The 17,247-nt window shown below is 36.1% G+C and overlaps 2 protein-coding genes and 1 pseudogene across 2 annotated transcripts; all 3 read left to right on the plus strand.

Annotated features, from left to right (window-relative positions):
• The first annotated feature begins 271 nt into the window (after positions 1-271).
• On the plus strand, positions 272-2,562 carry LOC125205666 (uncharacterized). Its single transcript, XM_048104729.2, has 2 exons — positions 272-1,111; positions 1,206-2,562. The coding sequence occupies exons 1-2, from the start codon at positions 333-335 to the stop codon at positions 2,449-2,451; spliced, it is 2,025 nt and encodes a 674-aa protein (XP_047960686.2). The 5' UTR covers positions 272-332; the 3' UTR covers positions 2,452-2,562.
• Positions 2,563-3,445: 883 nt separating this feature from the next.
• LOC148924085 (putative late blight resistance protein homolog R1A-10) lies at positions 3,446-6,370 on the plus strand (annotated as a pseudogene).
• A 6,080-nt stretch (positions 6,371-12,450) lies between these two features.
• On the plus strand, positions 12,451-15,374 carry LOC148924086 (putative late blight resistance protein homolog R1A-3). The gene has a single exon (XM_089060037.1). The coding sequence runs from the start codon at positions 12,546-12,548 to the stop codon at positions 15,261-15,263; it is 2,718 nt and encodes a 905-aa protein (XP_088916163.1). The 5' UTR covers positions 12,451-12,545; the 3' UTR covers positions 15,264-15,374.
• The last annotated feature ends 1,873 nt before the right edge of the window (positions 15,375-17,247 follow it).

The raw sequence follows: 17,247 nt of genomic DNA on the forward strand, positions 1-17,247 counted from the left end.
TGGAGAGATGTGTTGACTTTTACTAAAAAAGAAAATGACGTAATGGAACGTACCAAAATAACAAAATGACTCTATTACTATGGAATGGAGGGAGTACATCATACGAAGTTAAATTAGACGTTAGAAAAATATACTAATAATATCGGAAAAGCAAAAGACAAAAGAGAAAGAGAAAGAAAAAGAAAAAGAAAAATGGAAAAAAGAAGAGTAGGTACTTTGCTGAGATTAGAAGTTATGCGTAATAAAGATAGTACTCCAATAAACAGTCTATATAAGTTTTGATATACAAACACAAGAAGTAAAAAAGAAAATAGACACACACACACATAAGAATGAGTGAGAGAAAGATGCTTAATCATTGGAGCCACGAGCATCCACTTCCTCTGGTGAGGGTTAGTATTACATATGGTTGTAATGGTTGTACTGGGAGTTTTAGAAGAGGAGAGAGAGGTTATAGCTGCCTGGAATGTACGTCTTTTTTCCAACTACATGAAGACTGTGCAGAGGCGCCGAGGAAGATCAGACACGCAATGCACCCTCCACACACACTCACTCAACAATTCTCTTTCCCTTGGTATTGGCATACGCGCTGCTCTATCTGCACGTTGGAAGTTGGAAAAAGCTTTAAAAGCATCGTGTACAGATGCACGGGCGCAAAATGCACGTTCATCGCACACGTAAGATGCGCGCAGGGCAGCGACATGATGTATGCAGCTGAAGAAGATGTGGAGCAGCAGAGGAGCAGCAGCATCATCCATCATCCGAGTCACCCCAAGCATCAACTCTTGTTTCTGAAGAGAAGTTGTTCATTCCAGTGCGATGCTTGTGGCACCACAGGCGCCAAAGGGAGTTCCTACACATGCACCACACCTGCATGTGAGTATTGGATCCATGAGAGATGTGCTTCTTTGCCTCAGAATATCCAAAGGGAAGATCACAACCACTCTCTTTCTCTCTCTTATCATGTCCCTCCTCAATATCTCAGATATGACTACCGTTGTGAAGTGTGCAGAAAAAGATTAATATCCAAACTTTGGATATATCATTGCGAGCTTTGCAGCTATGTTGTCCATCTCGCCTGCACTTTCAACAAAACACTTGCCATCACTAGGTATAATCGATACTCATGTAAATCTAATTATGTTACATCAAAAAAATGTTGGTTTATATATGTTGAAATGTGTGTTTTGTTGCATTGAATGTAGAGAGAAAGGGATTATGGAGTTTCCTATAAATGATGTGGCTGTGAGAGAGGACCTAATTGGAGCTTTTCTAAGGAGACAAGGAGTTGATGCACATACACTCATTCCTCATCAAGATGATGTTGATTATGAGTTCCACCATCACAAACTCACAATAGTCTCCTCCTCGTCATCATCATTTCAAGAACAAGAAGAAGAAAATAGTGATGATGATGATGACGAGGAAGACAACTCTTGTAGAAAATCGGAGTTAATATGCAATGGGTGCATTACTCCAATATTTCTTAAACAAACATCATTTTCATCTTCTTCTTCGTCTTGTTTAAGTACTACTAGTAGTAGTAGTAGTAAAGATTACTACTACATGAGATGTAGCATGAGATCATGCAAATACAATCTCCACTTGGCGTGCTTCCACATGCCATGTCAGCTCTCCTCTCTTCCTCTCCTCCACAAACATGAGAATGAGAATAATCACAGCCTTGTCCTTCAATCCGGTGACAATCGTAAACCATGGAATAGGCAACAATGCAGCGTCTGCTATAAAGAGACGAATGGTCTGTTTTATAGTTGCACAAAATGTAAAGACTTCAAAGTAGATATAAAGTGCGCTTCAATGCCGGACACCATATATCACGCAGCTCACCCTCCACACCGCCTCAACCTGCTCTCCAGAGAAGATACTTGGAGGCGAGATGGCGATACATGTGATGCCTGTAATGATATCTTATGGTTTCCTGGTGTACAAAGGTATGCATGCGGCAGCTGTGATTTCGTCGGGCACTTTAGATGCGCGATTTTGCCAGCATCAACCACCAGCCTTAGATGGGACAAGCACCACCCGCTGCTTCTCACGCACGACGCCACTCTAAACCATCCCGGTGAATTCTACTGCAATGAATGCGAGGAAGAAATGAATCCCAAGCATTGGATGTATCACTGCCGCAGTTGTGATATATCCTTCCATCCGAGCTGCTTTAAAACTACATCCGGCGAGTATAGAAACATCAAGTTTGGGCAGGAATATAATGTGAATGCAGAAACCCATCCACACCCTCTCACCTATCAAATTCTCACTACGAAACGCCGCTGCGACGTTTGTGGTAAGGATATGCATGAAAAGACAGGTTTTTACTGTGCATTCTGCAATTTCTTCATTTGTTTCGACGTATTCTGCAACTTCTTCATTTGTTTCGACGGCTGCGGTAAAGATATGATCAAAGATGGCAACATTGAGGCTGTGGATTGAAAAGAAAAAGGCTCAATATTTACATACTGTATTTGTTTGAGTGTACTATTTTTAATTTAATGAAGATTGTAGCTTGCTTTTTAAAAATACAGTTGATCAAATTTTCACTTCTTCACATGCTTAAAGATTAAGGACATCTTCTGTAGTTATATTAATTAACCCGTTATTGTGTGTTTCTTGGTAGTGTGATTGAACATCAATTCAAATAAACATTTAACTCTTTTCAAAATCAGGACGCATCAATTGTCTCTTGAAGACCAACTGAGCTATCCGGGCGGGTGACTAATTAAGCACCTATTTCTTTGTTGTCCTAACTTGTGATTCAGCATCACTTCAAATTATATATTTTAGATTTTTAGTATTCATTAGATTCAAAGAGAAAAGTAAAAGATATAATGACAAAATGTGAGGACAGCAAAAGACAAACAATGAGACAAAGATAAAGACAAAAGACAAAGGTACATAGGCATAAATAAAAAAAGGAGATTCTTGGATTGGAATTGAATGAAGTGATGAATGTTTGAATTTTGAACTTTTAGAAGTATTTGAGATGTGTCAATACTATTAATTTGTCTGGATATTTTAGTATAAGATTAAACTAATCGGTGATTTTTTAAAATTAATTTTGTGCATTTTAATGTCATAACCAATTTATCTTCTCAATAATTGCCTTCTCCACATATTTTGTGTCACAACTTTTCCTCAATAATAATCATGGATTATACATTTGATTTACCTTCAAAACAGATGGATTTCTCGGCTAAGAATTTTACTATTGATAGACTAAAATTTTACATGTTTGATGGTTATTTACGAATGAATTTCTCGGCTAATAGATTTACCAAAAATATACATTTCCTTTTTTTTGAAAGGCTAAAAGTAACAAAAGTAACTTACCTTTAAGTTTATTTGTTGTTTTGCTAAAAGGAAATTGTGAGAATGGATGCCAGCTGCAAAGATTATGTATATTTCATGGATAATTATAATGTAGGGTCATTCTTGAATTGAAACGTCCATAGCCACACAATTGCAATATTTTCAACAATATCACTTTGGTCTTCTTCTTTCATGTTTGCATTTTATCTCATTTTCATTCACACTGCTCAAATATTCAGTTTCTGAGCTTTCATGGCGGCTTATGCAGCTCTGATTTCTCTTATGAGAGTCATAGATGATATTGAAACTCATCCATCCCCTCCGATTTTTCTCGATAAACAACAAGTTGAATCTCTCACTGAAAAACTTGTGTTTTTGCAGGAATTTCTCGAAAGCTATAACTCTCCTTATGCATACAGCGACGAAGCAGATCCGTTGGAGATGCGCATTGTAGATGCAGCTCAAGCGGCTCAAGATGTGATCGAGTCATATATAATTGACACTATTCACATTTCTGCAGCAGCAACTGACGATGGTGATAGTGGAGACGATGATGATGATGATGATGATGATGGTGGTGGTGCTAGTGGTGATGATGATGATGGCGGTAATGGTGATGGTGATGGTGATGGTGAACAAATAAGTTGCATCCACTTCTACCAGGATATGCAAAATGTGATTGAAGAAGTGGATATGATAAAAAAGGAGGTGACTGGAATAACAAGGGAAAAGGTAGTGCACCAGAGGAATGTGGCGGATTTACGATCCAGTAGTTCCACTGAGAAGAACCTTATCATGGTAGGGTTTGATGATGTGCTTCTTCAACTCTTGGATAGGCTTACTGATGGAAACACCAATCGCCAAATCATCCCTATCGTGGGGATGGGTGGAATCGGCAAAACTACTCTCGCAAAAGGTGCGTTCGAACACAAGCTTATTAAAGAGCGTTTTGGTATTTGTGTGTGGACTACCATTTCCCAAGATTATAATATAGTAGAAACTCTTAGAGAAGTTCTCTCTCGAGCAGGAGGGTCCTCGAGCAGTATGGATGAGAAAGAATTGGTAGTAAAATTATACCAGTATTTATGGGGTAGAAGATATCTCATTATATTGGATGATATGTGGAGTATAGATGTGTGGGATAAGTTGAAATTTTCCTTTCCTGATTGTTGTAATAGTAGTCGAATACTAGTCACAACTAGGATGTCGAACTTGGCTGCCCACTTGACTGATTCCTATAACGTCTTCAAGATGGGATTTCTAGATGAGGCTGGTAGTTGGACTTTGTTCTCCAAAACTGTCTTTGGGGAACAAGGTTTCCCTACTCAACTCAAGAGTATTGGAAAGAAAATTGTGGAAAAGTGTAAGGGACTTCCTTTGGCGATTGCTGTGATAGGGGGTCTAATGGCTAAATCCGAACCTACAGTATAATATTGGGAGTACATAAAGGAAAACATAAGCTCAATAGTGAATTCGGAGAATGATGATTATTGCTTGACAATATTGAAACTAAGTTATAATTATTTGCCTACCTATTTAAAGCCTTGTTTTCTTTACATGGGAGTGTTTGAGGAAGACCGTGTGCTTAGTGCTTCAGAAATTGTCAAGCTATGGGAGTCTGAAGGGTTTCTTAAACCATTAGACAACAAAAGCTTGACAACAATTGCCGAGGAGTACTTGCAAGAGCTAGTTGATAGGAATCTCATTTTAGTTCATGAGTTGGGGTTACTTGGGAATGTAAAATCCTGCAAAATTCATGATTTACTAAGAGATTTATCAATGAAAGAAGCTCAAAAACATAGGTTTTTTTATGTTTTGAGAGAAGAAAGTCCTGTAGGCGTAATTAGGCAACACCGGATAGTTATTCCAAGAAGTACTTCTAAGGATAAAATCCTCAATGCCTTTGAATCCATGTCACATGTTCGTTCTTGTTTACTATGGTGTGACAATATTAGTGTTCTAGAATTGCCAAAATCTAGATTTCTGAGGACACTACATGCATATGGACTTTCTACAAAGAGAAATACCCCAACTCCTGTGAACTCACGATACCTTGCTTTTCGAAACGTTCTTCAGCCTGTGCAAACTTCATTCAAATTGTTCTGGAATCTGCATACACTAAGCATTTTTTGGGAGGGTGATTCTATTGGACGAATTGATATCTGGAAAATGCTTAAACTTAGGCATGTCGAGTTCTATAATCGAACGATGCATCTCCGAGCTCCCCCGAGCGCTGACGATGATATTATTGTCATGAGGCATCTAGAGGTGCTTACAGGAGTGAAGAATCTCAATTTGAGTGAAGATGTTGTTCAAAGAATTCCCAATATCAAGAAATTATATATAACTTATGATGATAAGGAAGTAATTGAGGGAGTGAACTATCTCAGCTGTCTTCAGTGTCTTACTAAACTTGAATCCTTGTGGTTGATCGTAGACTCCACCAATAACGGAAGGTATGTTCAGAAGATGAGCTTCCCAGACTCCCTTAAGGAGTTACTACTCGATTTCCCATTCGGTTTTGAGTGGGAAGACATACTGCCAATGATAGGGGCCTTACCACTTCTTCACAAGCTCACATTATGTGAAGGTCGCTTCAAAAACGGCGAGTGGGAAACAGTTAAAGGCCAGTTCCCCAGCCTCAGGTCACTAAGCTTGGCCTCTTGTCGAGATCTAGAAAACTGGACAGTGTCAGAGAGCTCCCATTTTCCATTTCTTCAGTTTGTGAAATGAAAAATTGAAGGAGTTGCCTTCAGAAATTGGAGAAATAGCAACACTCAGATCAATTGAAGTGGTTCTTTGCAATGAATTATTGGTGTTGTCAGCTAAAGAGATATTGAAGGAGCAAGAGGATTTACAAGGAGACCAACTAGACCTTCATGTCCGTGCTTTCGTCGAGGAGAAAGATGAGGCGTTGCAGAGGCTGGCAAGTTCCAATTTTCAAGTTTCTGTGCTTCACTCGAGTTGAAGTGATTTGATCGCTCTTCTTTACCTTGTATGCTTCCCTCCATAATATTAGTGAAGTCTTCTCTTTCTTTGTAAATGATCAATTTTCATTTATAATCTTGCAAATTTGGAATTGCTTGACACTTACATATTGAGTTTCTATTGTTCTTTTACTACTCGAGAGTTAACCCTCGAGGAGCTGTCTTTGGTTTTTATATGATTCGAAGGAGATCCCTTCAGAAATTGGAGAAATATCTACACTCAAATCAATTAAATTGCATTATTGCAATGAATCAGCGGAGTTGTAAGCTAAACAGATGTTAGAAGTCTTCTCTCTCTTCCGTTTCTGTGACTACAAGTCAATTCAATGTCATTTCTCATTTACAAATTTGGCATTTCTTTGCTTATTGGTAAACTAGATAAAGTGTTAGGCACAATGCAAAAAGTAGCTTTATTTACACTCAATTAAAGAAAGAAGATTTATTGCTTGAAAGGAGGTATTCACACATGAGTTTGGTTGTTGTCTTTTACAGTAATAAAAAAAAATAAAAATAAAAAACTTAAGTGAGCGTATTGTAATTCTAAATCTTTTGTTTGAGTTGAATATTTTTTATATGCATATTCTAATTCATATGGCTTTAGTGAAAGGGTCACGATTTCTAAATTTAGGTTTATAAAATGACATTAAATTCTGCATTTATGTTAAACCATATATTCGATGTCCATGATATGTTAAGTGAAAAAAAACAGAGAATTCAATGTTTTTCTTGTTGATTGGGCCGGAATTAATTCGGTCCGCTTTATTTGGGCCTAGATACTTGATGGGCCTCAGAATAGTACTCCCTTCGTCCTGTTTAAAATGCAACATTTGTGAATCGGCATGGAAATTTATGTACTGTTGTTGTGTGAGTTGATGAAGATAGAGTAAATTAAGAGAGAAGAAAAAGTAGAGATAAAATTGTTTCCATTTTTGGAAACGTTTCATTTTTAATGGGACAACCAAAAAAGGAAAACGTTTCATTTTTAATGGGACAGATGGAGTATCTCTCAATAATAGTGCACTCGATTTTAAGTTTTAAGTATCTCTCAATAATTGTGACAAACGTCGAGTGGCTCTTTTTTTCACCTTTGAAAACTATTGCCGAGAGCTTATAAGATTCCTAACTATTTTTATTATAACTCACATTTTTATTATAAAACTAATTCATAAAAGTAGGACCCAGTCCCCACTATTTTTTTCAACTCACTTTTCACTTTTCGTATATTTCTTAAAATTCGTACCTGATCAAAATGTGACAATTTAAGGGACGGAGAGAGTACTATTTGATACTCCTATTTGAAATAGTACGTGAATGTTATTCACAAGTACAATAGCAAGTAGCTTTACAAATAGCATTGTGGATGTAGCTCAGAGATGCGATCGAGTCCTAATTGGATGCACCATCCTAAATAAATAGGTTTATATCAAAATTGGACAATGTTAGAGAGCTCCCACTTTCCACTAATGTTGTGCATGTACTTTATAAACTTATTACCCCTTATGCAATGTGACAAATTCATGTATGCACCATCATAAATAAATAGGTTTTTATCAAAATCATGTAGGACAAGTTGTTTATATTCGAATTGATCAGCATGCACATTTACATGTTTGACAGAACGATGACATGAATTCTCCATTTATTTCAAATCATATATTCGATGTCCATGATCTGTTCAATGAAAAAGGACAGAGAATCGATGCTGTGGGCTGGAAATTTTAGTGGGCCGAAAAATATTAATTTAGGCCTAGAAAATTAATGGGCCTTAGGATGGTTAAATGGCTCTACATTGTTAAAGTTTACAAGACTTTTGGATTTATGAACTGTTGATTTGGTGACCAATTTTTATTCTTTGGGCCTAAAGCCCAATTTTATGACTTCGAATTTATGATGCTTCAACAAAAAATGGATTTCTTTTTTGGCAATGTCTATCTTGAATGATGAGAGTCAAAAGATTATTTAATTTAGAATATGATCCAAAATGTTTTCTTTCGAAATACTCTATTTGTTTCATCCTACTCGCATTTTTCTTTTTGGATCATAAATTAAGGATTGAGTAATTAGTGTAATATTAAATTGGTATATTAAATATAATAAAAGAACATTTATTTAACTCTAATATCTTACTCCCTCCGTCCCCGATTAAGAGTCACACTTTGACCGGGTACGAGTTTTAAGAAATGTGAAGAAAAGTTGGTTGAAAAAGTTAGTGGAATGTGTGATCCATTTTTTTATATTAGTTTTATAATAAAATGTTAGTGAATTGAGCTAGTGGAATGTGAGACCTACTTACTATTTATGGTAAAAATGAAATGTGACTCATAATTGAGGACGGACCGAAATGGAAAAATGTAACTTTTAATCGGAGAGGAGGAAGTAATTAACTATGGAGTAGTATTTTATTTTTTACTTAAAATAAATATAGTGCACCAAGTTTTTGACGGGTTTGAACAAGAAAAATGTGCATAGCATAGGATAGGACAGAGATAGTACTCCATATGATTTGGAATTGTCGTATGAATATGCCATGTTTTATGGAGTACTACTCCCTCCGTCCCAGCTAAGATGACACTTGCTTGGCCGGCACGGGGTTTTAGGAGTTATTGGTTAAAGTGTTTAATTGGAGAGAGCAAGGTGGATGTAAATATTAAAATAGAGAGATAAAAAAAGATGAATATTTTAATATGATTGAGAAAAATTGGTTGGGTGTATTAATTGAGTAGAGAAAGTTTCCAAAAAAAGAAAATGTGCCATCTTAAGAGGGACGGAGGGAGCAGTAGATATGATTTGAATGTTTAAGTTTTACCAAAAAAACAAAATCCATAAACTATTCACTCTATGGTTCGTGTGATGATAGATGAAATACTACTTATTACTCCCTCCCTTCCCGAATAAGAGTTACCAATTTCTATTTTGATCTGTCCCAAATTAAGAGTATCACTTCATTTTTACCATAAATGATAAGTAGGTCTCACATTCCACCAACTCATTTCACTCACATTTTATTATAAAATCAATAGTATAAAAAAGTGGGTCTCACGTTCCACTAACTTTTGCAACCAACTTTTTTTTACATTTCTCAAAACCCATGCCCGGTCAAAGTGTTACTCCTAATGGCTTTTTCATGTTGGGTGGAAAATTTATTGGGCCGAAGAAAATTAATTTGGTCCGCCTTGCTTGGGCTCTGAAAATTGATGGGCTTTGGATTGTTTAATGCATTTGGAGATGGGGACCGTTGATTTGAGTGACGAATTTTATCTTTGGGCCTAAAGCCCAATTTGATGAATTCGAATTTATTATTGTGAACTCTTTGATAGCAATGTCTCTCTTGAATTATATATATGATATGTTAGTCTCATAGTAATTGTTCAATGCTTGTTGAATAATACTATATGATTTGGAATTATCTTATGAATATGCTGTGTTTTATAAATTGTTTGAATGTTTACACACAGTAGGAGTTCTATGACAGTGATACACACTAAACATGAGAACTCAGTTTAAAAGACTAGTCCGTTAGAAGAGAGAGTCTATTTAAATTAATCATCAAAGAGACTCTAAATATCTTAAATTAATCATCAAGGAGACTCTAAGATTGCACCCTCCGTTGCCACTCCTAGTTCCAAGAATGATTGCCCAAAGATGTGAAATAAATGGATACGAAATCCCAGCCGGAACAAGAGTGGTAGTTCAGGGATAGGTACTTGGAATAGACCCTGAGTATTGGAATGATGCTGAGAAGTTTATACCTGAGAGATTTGAGGATAGCTCGCATGATTTCCATGGGAGAAATCTCAAATACATCCCCTTTTGCGCGGAAAGGAGAATCTGTCCCGACATGTTGTTCGGTTTGGCAAATGTGGAGATTCCACTCGCTATGCTTCTCTATCATTTCGAATGGAAAAATGCCATATGGGATGAAGCATGATGAATTGGATATGACGAAGGAGCGGTAGAGTGTACGTTAAGTTGATATTGTATGTATTGTGTTATAGTGACATACTTTGATTTTACATGGTTTTAGAGGGTGGTTTTGTATGAATTTGATCATATTTATCTATTATAGGACGTGTTTATATATACTACTCTATTATGTTGGTATGTTGACCATTTTGTTAAGAATGTGTAGAAAAAGGTACAAACTATGTGGATGTGCAGCATCCTTGGTTTGAGATAATTTTTACTGAAGATTTTGAAGTCCAATCAGCCTCATATGCATATCAATCTCTTCGTCTTCGAAAGAGCTTCGCGTGGGTATCTTGCACACCTCAATCGGAATTCGGTAGAAGAAGTTATGGCCGTTACAAGAACACTGTGCAGTCCAGAAATTACACCCGGCCGGGTGAATTAACTACCCGGCCGGGTACTGTGTTTATGCGCTGCAGAGGTCAGAATGGGGTCGAAAATGACCACCCGGCCGGGTGAATTTTGCTCTTTATAATTCTACCCGGCCGGGTACGTTATTTTGGCGTATTTTCTTGCCAAAAACGCGATTTTTGATGGGAGATTAAAGGGAAAACGCCTAGGGTTCATATCATTCTACACTTACCGCCTCCATCACTCACACACACCCCCAAGAACACTTGGAGAGAGAGAATTGAAGATTGAAGGCTCCAGATCGGAAGATTGAAGACTTCATTCCATAGATTCATTCCACAGGAGTTCTTAGTATCTATCTCTTATGTCTTTCATTGAACTCTTTGTTTCAAACATGGTTTTTGTGACGAACATGAGTAGCTAAACACCTTTTTGTAGAATTCTTGGTGAAGATGCATTAATTTCATAGTTTTTATCCAATTGATTTTGTTCTTACCTTGCTCTTGTAGTTATTTGATTATTCTTGGATTTATTCCTTTCAATTGCTTGATCACCACTTGATTGTGTAGGATTAATTAGATTAATCGGGAGATGAAATAATTAATCTGGAAATAAGAATAATTCACACCTTAATGCAATAAAACTCGGGAGAGTTGAGGTTTTGAGTGAGGTCTTTGACCTAATCGAGCTTTTGGGAGTTAGGAGTTTTAGGATTAGAAGGGGACTTCAATCCTAGCACCTAATCTGCAGGTTTCTCACCTCGGGAGGGGGTTTAATCTATAATTGTGGTCGACTTAGTAACTCTAGAGACACCAAAAGGTAAGACAAATTGATTGGATAAGAGCTTGGAATTGTGCATCGGATCCTTGAGTTCTACATTTTTCTCCATATATCTTTTCACTCCGTGTTTACTTGCTTTTTATTTATTTATTTGTTCATTATATGCTTTTCGTAGTGTTAGAACAAAACCAAACTTTTTCTGATTCTCTAGATAGTAGTCAACATTTGTTCGTGGTAGTTAAGTTGATACGAATTAGTCTCTGTGGGATACGATACTCTTGCTTACTAATTGCTACACTAGCCCCGTACACTTGCGGGTATTACTTGTGTTAAAATAAGTCGAGTCATATAGATTCCAATGCAAGTGAATGCTCACTCTATTTGAATAAACATGAAATATTTGGTTCCCGACACGAGATTTAGGGTAATATTATTTTATGAGTTAATAAAGAGAGAGTAAAGTATGAATAGAAAAAAATAAAGATATTATTATTTCTAAAACTTATAGATTTATATTAAATCTGGGCCACATAGTCAGGCTCAGTTCTGGGCTTTGTAAAAAAGTGATGTGTGTAGAAGCCCACATTTTGAACAATAGATTTGGAAATATGTTTATTTTTTAGCTGAGCCCAATGAGGTTATGGAGCGATCTATGTAAATATATTATCTAAAAAAAACTAAAATTTGATTTTCTTATCGATTCGGCCATAAATTCGTTCACTATTTTATTCAATTTTATTACAGTACATAAATAGATAATGAATTATTTTTCGCATTAGAACCAGTAAATTTCTAAAATATATTGCAATACAAATTTTGAAACTGGAGTCGGGAAAAATGTTTGAATTTTGAAATTTTGCAAGTATTTGAGTTGTGTCAATACTATTAATTTGTTTGGATATTTTAGTATAATTTCCTTCTCCACATAATTGCCGACAGAGATGTGTCACAACTTTTCCTCAATAATAATCATGGATTATACATTTGATTTAGTCGTTGTGAGAATGGATGCCAGCTGCAAAGTTTATGTATATTTCATGGATAATTATAATGTAGGGTCATTCTTGAATTGAAACGTCCATAGCCACACAATTGCAATATTTTCAACAATATCACATTGGTCTTCTTTCTTTCATGTTTGCATTTTATCTCATTTTCATTAACACTGCTCAAATATTCAGTTTCAGAGCTTTCATGGCGGCTTATGCAGCTCTGATTTCTCTTATGAAAGTCATAGATGATATTGAAACTCATCCATTCCCTCCGATTTTTCTCGATAAACAACAAGTTGAATCGCTCACTGAAAAACTTGTCTTTTTGCAGGAATTTTTCGAAAGCTATAACTCTCCTTATGCATACAGCGAAGAAGCAGATCCGTTGGAGATGCGTATTGTAGATACTGCTCAAGCAGCCGAAGATGTGATCGAGTCATATATCATCGACACTATTCACCTTTCTGCGGCAGCAACCGACGATGGTGCTAGTGGTGGTGGTGGTGAACAAATTAGTTGCATCCACTTCTATCAGGATCTGCAAAATGTGATTGAAGAAGTGGATATGATCAAAAAAGGGGTGACTGGAATAACAAGGGAAAAGGTAGTGCACCAGAGGAACATGGCGGATTTAAGATCCAGCTCATCCAATGAGAAGAGCTCTATCATGGTAGGGTTTGATGATGTGCTTCAAGAACTCCTGCATAGGCTTACTGATGGAAACACCAATCTCCAAATCATCCCTATCGTGGGGATGGGTGGCATCGGCAAAACTACTCTTGCAAAAGGTGCGTTTGAACACAAGTTTATCAAAGATCATTTTGATATATGTGTGTGGGCCACCATTTCTCAAGATTATAATATAGTAGAAACTCTTAGGCAAGTTCTCTCTCGAGCAGGAGGGTCCTCGAGTAGTGTAGATGAGAAAGAATTGGAGGTAAAATTACACAAGTGTTTATGGGGTAGGAGGTATCTCATTATATTGGATGATATGTGGAGCATAGATGTGTGGGATAGGTTGAAATTTTCGTTTCCTTGTTGCAGTGAGGGTAGTCGAATAGTGGTAACAACTAGGATGTCCAACTTGGCTGCCTACTTAACTGATTCCTATGGAGTTTTTAATATGGGATTTCTGGATGAGGCTGGTAGTTGGACTTTGTTCTCCAAAACTGTATTTGGAGAACAGAGTTTTCCTACTCAACTCGAGAGCATTGGAAAGGAAATTGTGGAAAAGTGTATTGGACTTCCTTTGGCGATTGTTGTCATAGGGGGTCTAATGGCTAAATCCGAACCTACACTAGAATATTGGGAGCACATAAAGGAAAACTTAAGCTCAATAGTTAATTCGGAGAATGATGATTATTGCTTGAGAATATTGAAAATGAGTTATAATCATTTGCCTGCCTATCTAAAGCCATGTTTTCTTTACATGGGAGTGTTTGAGGAAGACTGTGTGCTTAGTGCTTCAGAAATTGTCAAGCTATGGGAGTCTGAAGGGTTTCTTAAACCATTAGACAACAAAAGCTTGATAACAATTGCCAAGGAGTACTTGCAAGAGCTAGTTGATAGGAATCTCATTTTAGTTCATGAATTGGGGTTACTTGGGAATATAAAATCCTGCAAAATTCATGATTTACTAAGAGATTTATCAATGAAAGAAGTTCAAAAACAGAGGTTTTTTTATGTTTTGAGAGAAGAAAGTCCTGTAGGCGTAATTAGCCAACACCGGATTGTTATTCCAAGAAGTACTTCTGAGGAAAAAATCCTCAATGCCTTTGAATCCATGTCACATGTTCGTTCTTATGTACTATGGTGTGACAAGATTATTGTTCTAGAATTGCCAAAATCTAGATTTCTGAGGACACTACATACACATGGACTTTTTACAAAGAGAAATACCCCAAAACCTGTGAACTCACGATACCTTGCTTTTCGATACATTTCTTTTTTACGATTTGGATTTCTTCCTGTGCAAACTTCAATCAAATTGCTCTGGAATCTACATACACTAATCATTTATTATGAGGGTTCTTCTATGGGACGAATTGATATCTGGAAAATGCTTAAACTTAGGCACGCCCAGTTCACACGGAATAGGATGCATCTCCGAGCTCCCCCGAGCGCTGACGATGATATTATTGTCATGAAGCATCTAGAGGTGCTCAGAGGAGTGAAGAATCTCAATTTGAGTGAAGATGTTGTTCAAAGAATTCCCAATATCAAGGGATTATCCATAACTTATGATACGGAAGTAATTGAAGGAGTGAACTATCTCAGCTTTCTTCAGTGTCTTTCTAAACTTGAATCCTTGAGTTTGTTCGTCTACTCCACCAATAACGGAAGGTATGTTCAGATGAGCTTCCCAGACTCCCTTAAGAAGTTGAAACTCTCTTTCCCAATCGGTTTTGAGTGGGAAGACATACTGCCAATGATAGGGGCCTTACCACTTCTTCACAAGCTCATATTATTTGGAGGTCGCGTTAGAACAGGCGAGTGGGAAACAATTGGAGGCCAATTCCCCAGCCTCAGGTCACTAAGCTTGGTCTCTTGTCAAAATCTAGAAAACTGGACAGTGTCAGAGAGCTCCCATTTTCCATCTCTTCAGGAGCTTTGTCTTTATCGTATGAAAAAATTGAAGGAGATTCCTTCAGAAATTGGAGAAATACCAACACTGAAATCAATTCAATTGGAATATTGCAATGAATTATTGGTGTTGTCAGCTAAAGAGATATTGAAGGAGCAAGAGGATTTACACGGGGACCAACTAGACCTTCATGTTCGTGTTGTAGTCAAGAAGGAAGATAAAGCGTTGCAGAGGCTGGCAAGTTCCAATTTTGAAGTTATAGTGTCTACTTTCTAGTGTTAATGTTTATTGATCGCTCTTCTTTTTTCTTAATTATTTCCTTGTAAACTTAATCGGATCAATTTTTCATTTCTCATTTTGCATATTTGGAATTGCTTTGATACCACACATCTTGTTTAAGTCAGACAATATATACCTTCTACATTAATGAGCACATGTTAAAGTTGTCAATTTCCAGTATGTATATAGAAATTGTTGAGTGTTGATGAAAAATTTGATGAAATATTCATTCCCCGATTCTGAAACGCTAAATGCCCAGATTTTGATATACGCGAGGATGATCAGCAGGTGTTCGAGATATGCTAGAGTAGTCTATAAAATAGAATTCCATTTCAAATTGGCTTCTTTGAGAACGGTAGATTTTTTTTTAGTGCTCAACTTAGTTGGGACGTAGGAATTACAATTAATTGTCTGTTTCATGGTTATTTTCAAATGGACTGGTTAAGAGTTACTCCCTCCGTCCGCCATTAGGAGTTCCATTCATGGGCAGCACGAGTTTTAAGAAATGTTAAGAAAAGTGGGTGGAAAAAAGTTAGTGGAATAGGGGTCTCACTTGTATATATCAAATGAAATGTGAGTGCAATGAGTTAGTGGAATGTATGACCTATTACCATTTATGGTCAAAGTGAACCGAGACTCTTATTCGCGGACGGACTAAAATGGAAAAACGGGACTCTTATTCGCGGACGGAGAGGGTAAGACTTATGAGTATTATCATAAAATCAAATCTATTTTTGTTAAAGTGCAAAACTAACAAAGGGCTTATTTGTTGGTTTCGAAATTTTAATATCAAAATGTTGCTTAATAAAACAACAACATAATTGGAGCATCATATTAAATATCATAATTTGAAAAGAAAAATATTAAATTAACACATTTTACGTGAGAATTAATAGTAGTATTGATAACACGAAAATGAACAATAATTATGCTCAAATTTGGGCTGCAAATTTGGGCTTTGTAAAGAATTGATGTCAGGAGAAGCCCACTTTGGACTAGAAAGTTATTGGTGATCTATGGGAATAAATTACTCCTATCCTATGTACTTTCAAAGAATCGCTCATCATTTCATTGAATTTTTCTTCTAGTTAATGAATTGATAAATGTAGGGATGAGTTCTTCTAGTAGCGGTGATATGGCTAGATAAAATAAATCATTAATCTCAAGTCTCTCCACCTAATTTAAGTGATGCATTTTATTTATTTTTTTAAATGTTAAAAATAATATTTAATTAATTAAATGGAGAGATAATAAAATATAGGATAGATGAGAGAATAAGAATAAATTACAAAATATCAAACCGTGTGACATTTGATTCGATACAACCTCATTGAAGTCTCTTCTTAACCACCCTTTGCCTCTTAACTTTGTGTCTTGATCAAAGATAGAGAGGAAAAGAATCATCAAATCAATGACAAATGGATATTGACAAAAAAGTATTTTGGACCTCAAATCAATTTCTCTTAGTGCCGATTTTAGTGTTTGGGCCTAAAAGAATTCCAACTATGGGTCATTTTCAAAGTTCCATTTCACATGGATTTATCGGCTAAGAGTTTTACAAAAAGAGTGAACTACACAAATGGTACCTGATCTTTCACTTTCGCACATAAATAGTACCTGATCTTTATTTTATATCATTTTTGGTACCTATTAATCACATTTTTGGTACCTGATAAAATTTTCATCCCAAAATGCCCTCTATACAAATACATTTCCCATTTGTGTCATCAAGGATATTTTAGGTATACACAAAATTAGTACCAAAAGTGATATTATAATATCTTCTTTCATTCTTCTCACTCTTTATACTATTATTATTAATCAATATTAATACTATTATTTTGATGTTATACATTATTTTTTAATTTATTTTTAATATCATTCAAATACTTAATTATAATTATAGTTATAACTATATTTAATTATTGTAATAATATTGTTGTTATAATACTGAAAAATAGTTGAAATTAATAAATAATTA

Source organism: Salvia hispanica, chromosome 6 (assembly GCF_029641045.1).
Source record: "Salvia hispanica isolate PSC_SH4W2 chromosome 6, Shi_PSC_v1, whole genome shotgun sequence".
NCBI lineage: Eukaryota > Viridiplantae > Streptophyta > Magnoliopsida > Lamiales > Lamiaceae > Salvia > Salvia hispanica.

What these genes read in the sequence shown, in the direction of transcription:
- LOC125205666 (XM_048104729.2), top strand. Translation starts at nt 333, where the DNA reads ATGAGTGAGAGAAAGATGCTTAATCATTGGAGCCACGAGCATCCACTT. An exon ending in AAAACACTTGCCATCACTAG is followed by an intron (nt 1,112 to 1,205) that starts GTATAATCGATA and finishes CATTGAATGTAG; the next exon opens with AGAGAAAGGGATTATGGAGT.
- LOC148924086 (XM_089060037.1), top strand. Translation starts at nt 12,546, where the DNA reads ATGTTTGCATTTTATCTCATTTTCATTAACACTGCTCAAATATTCAGT.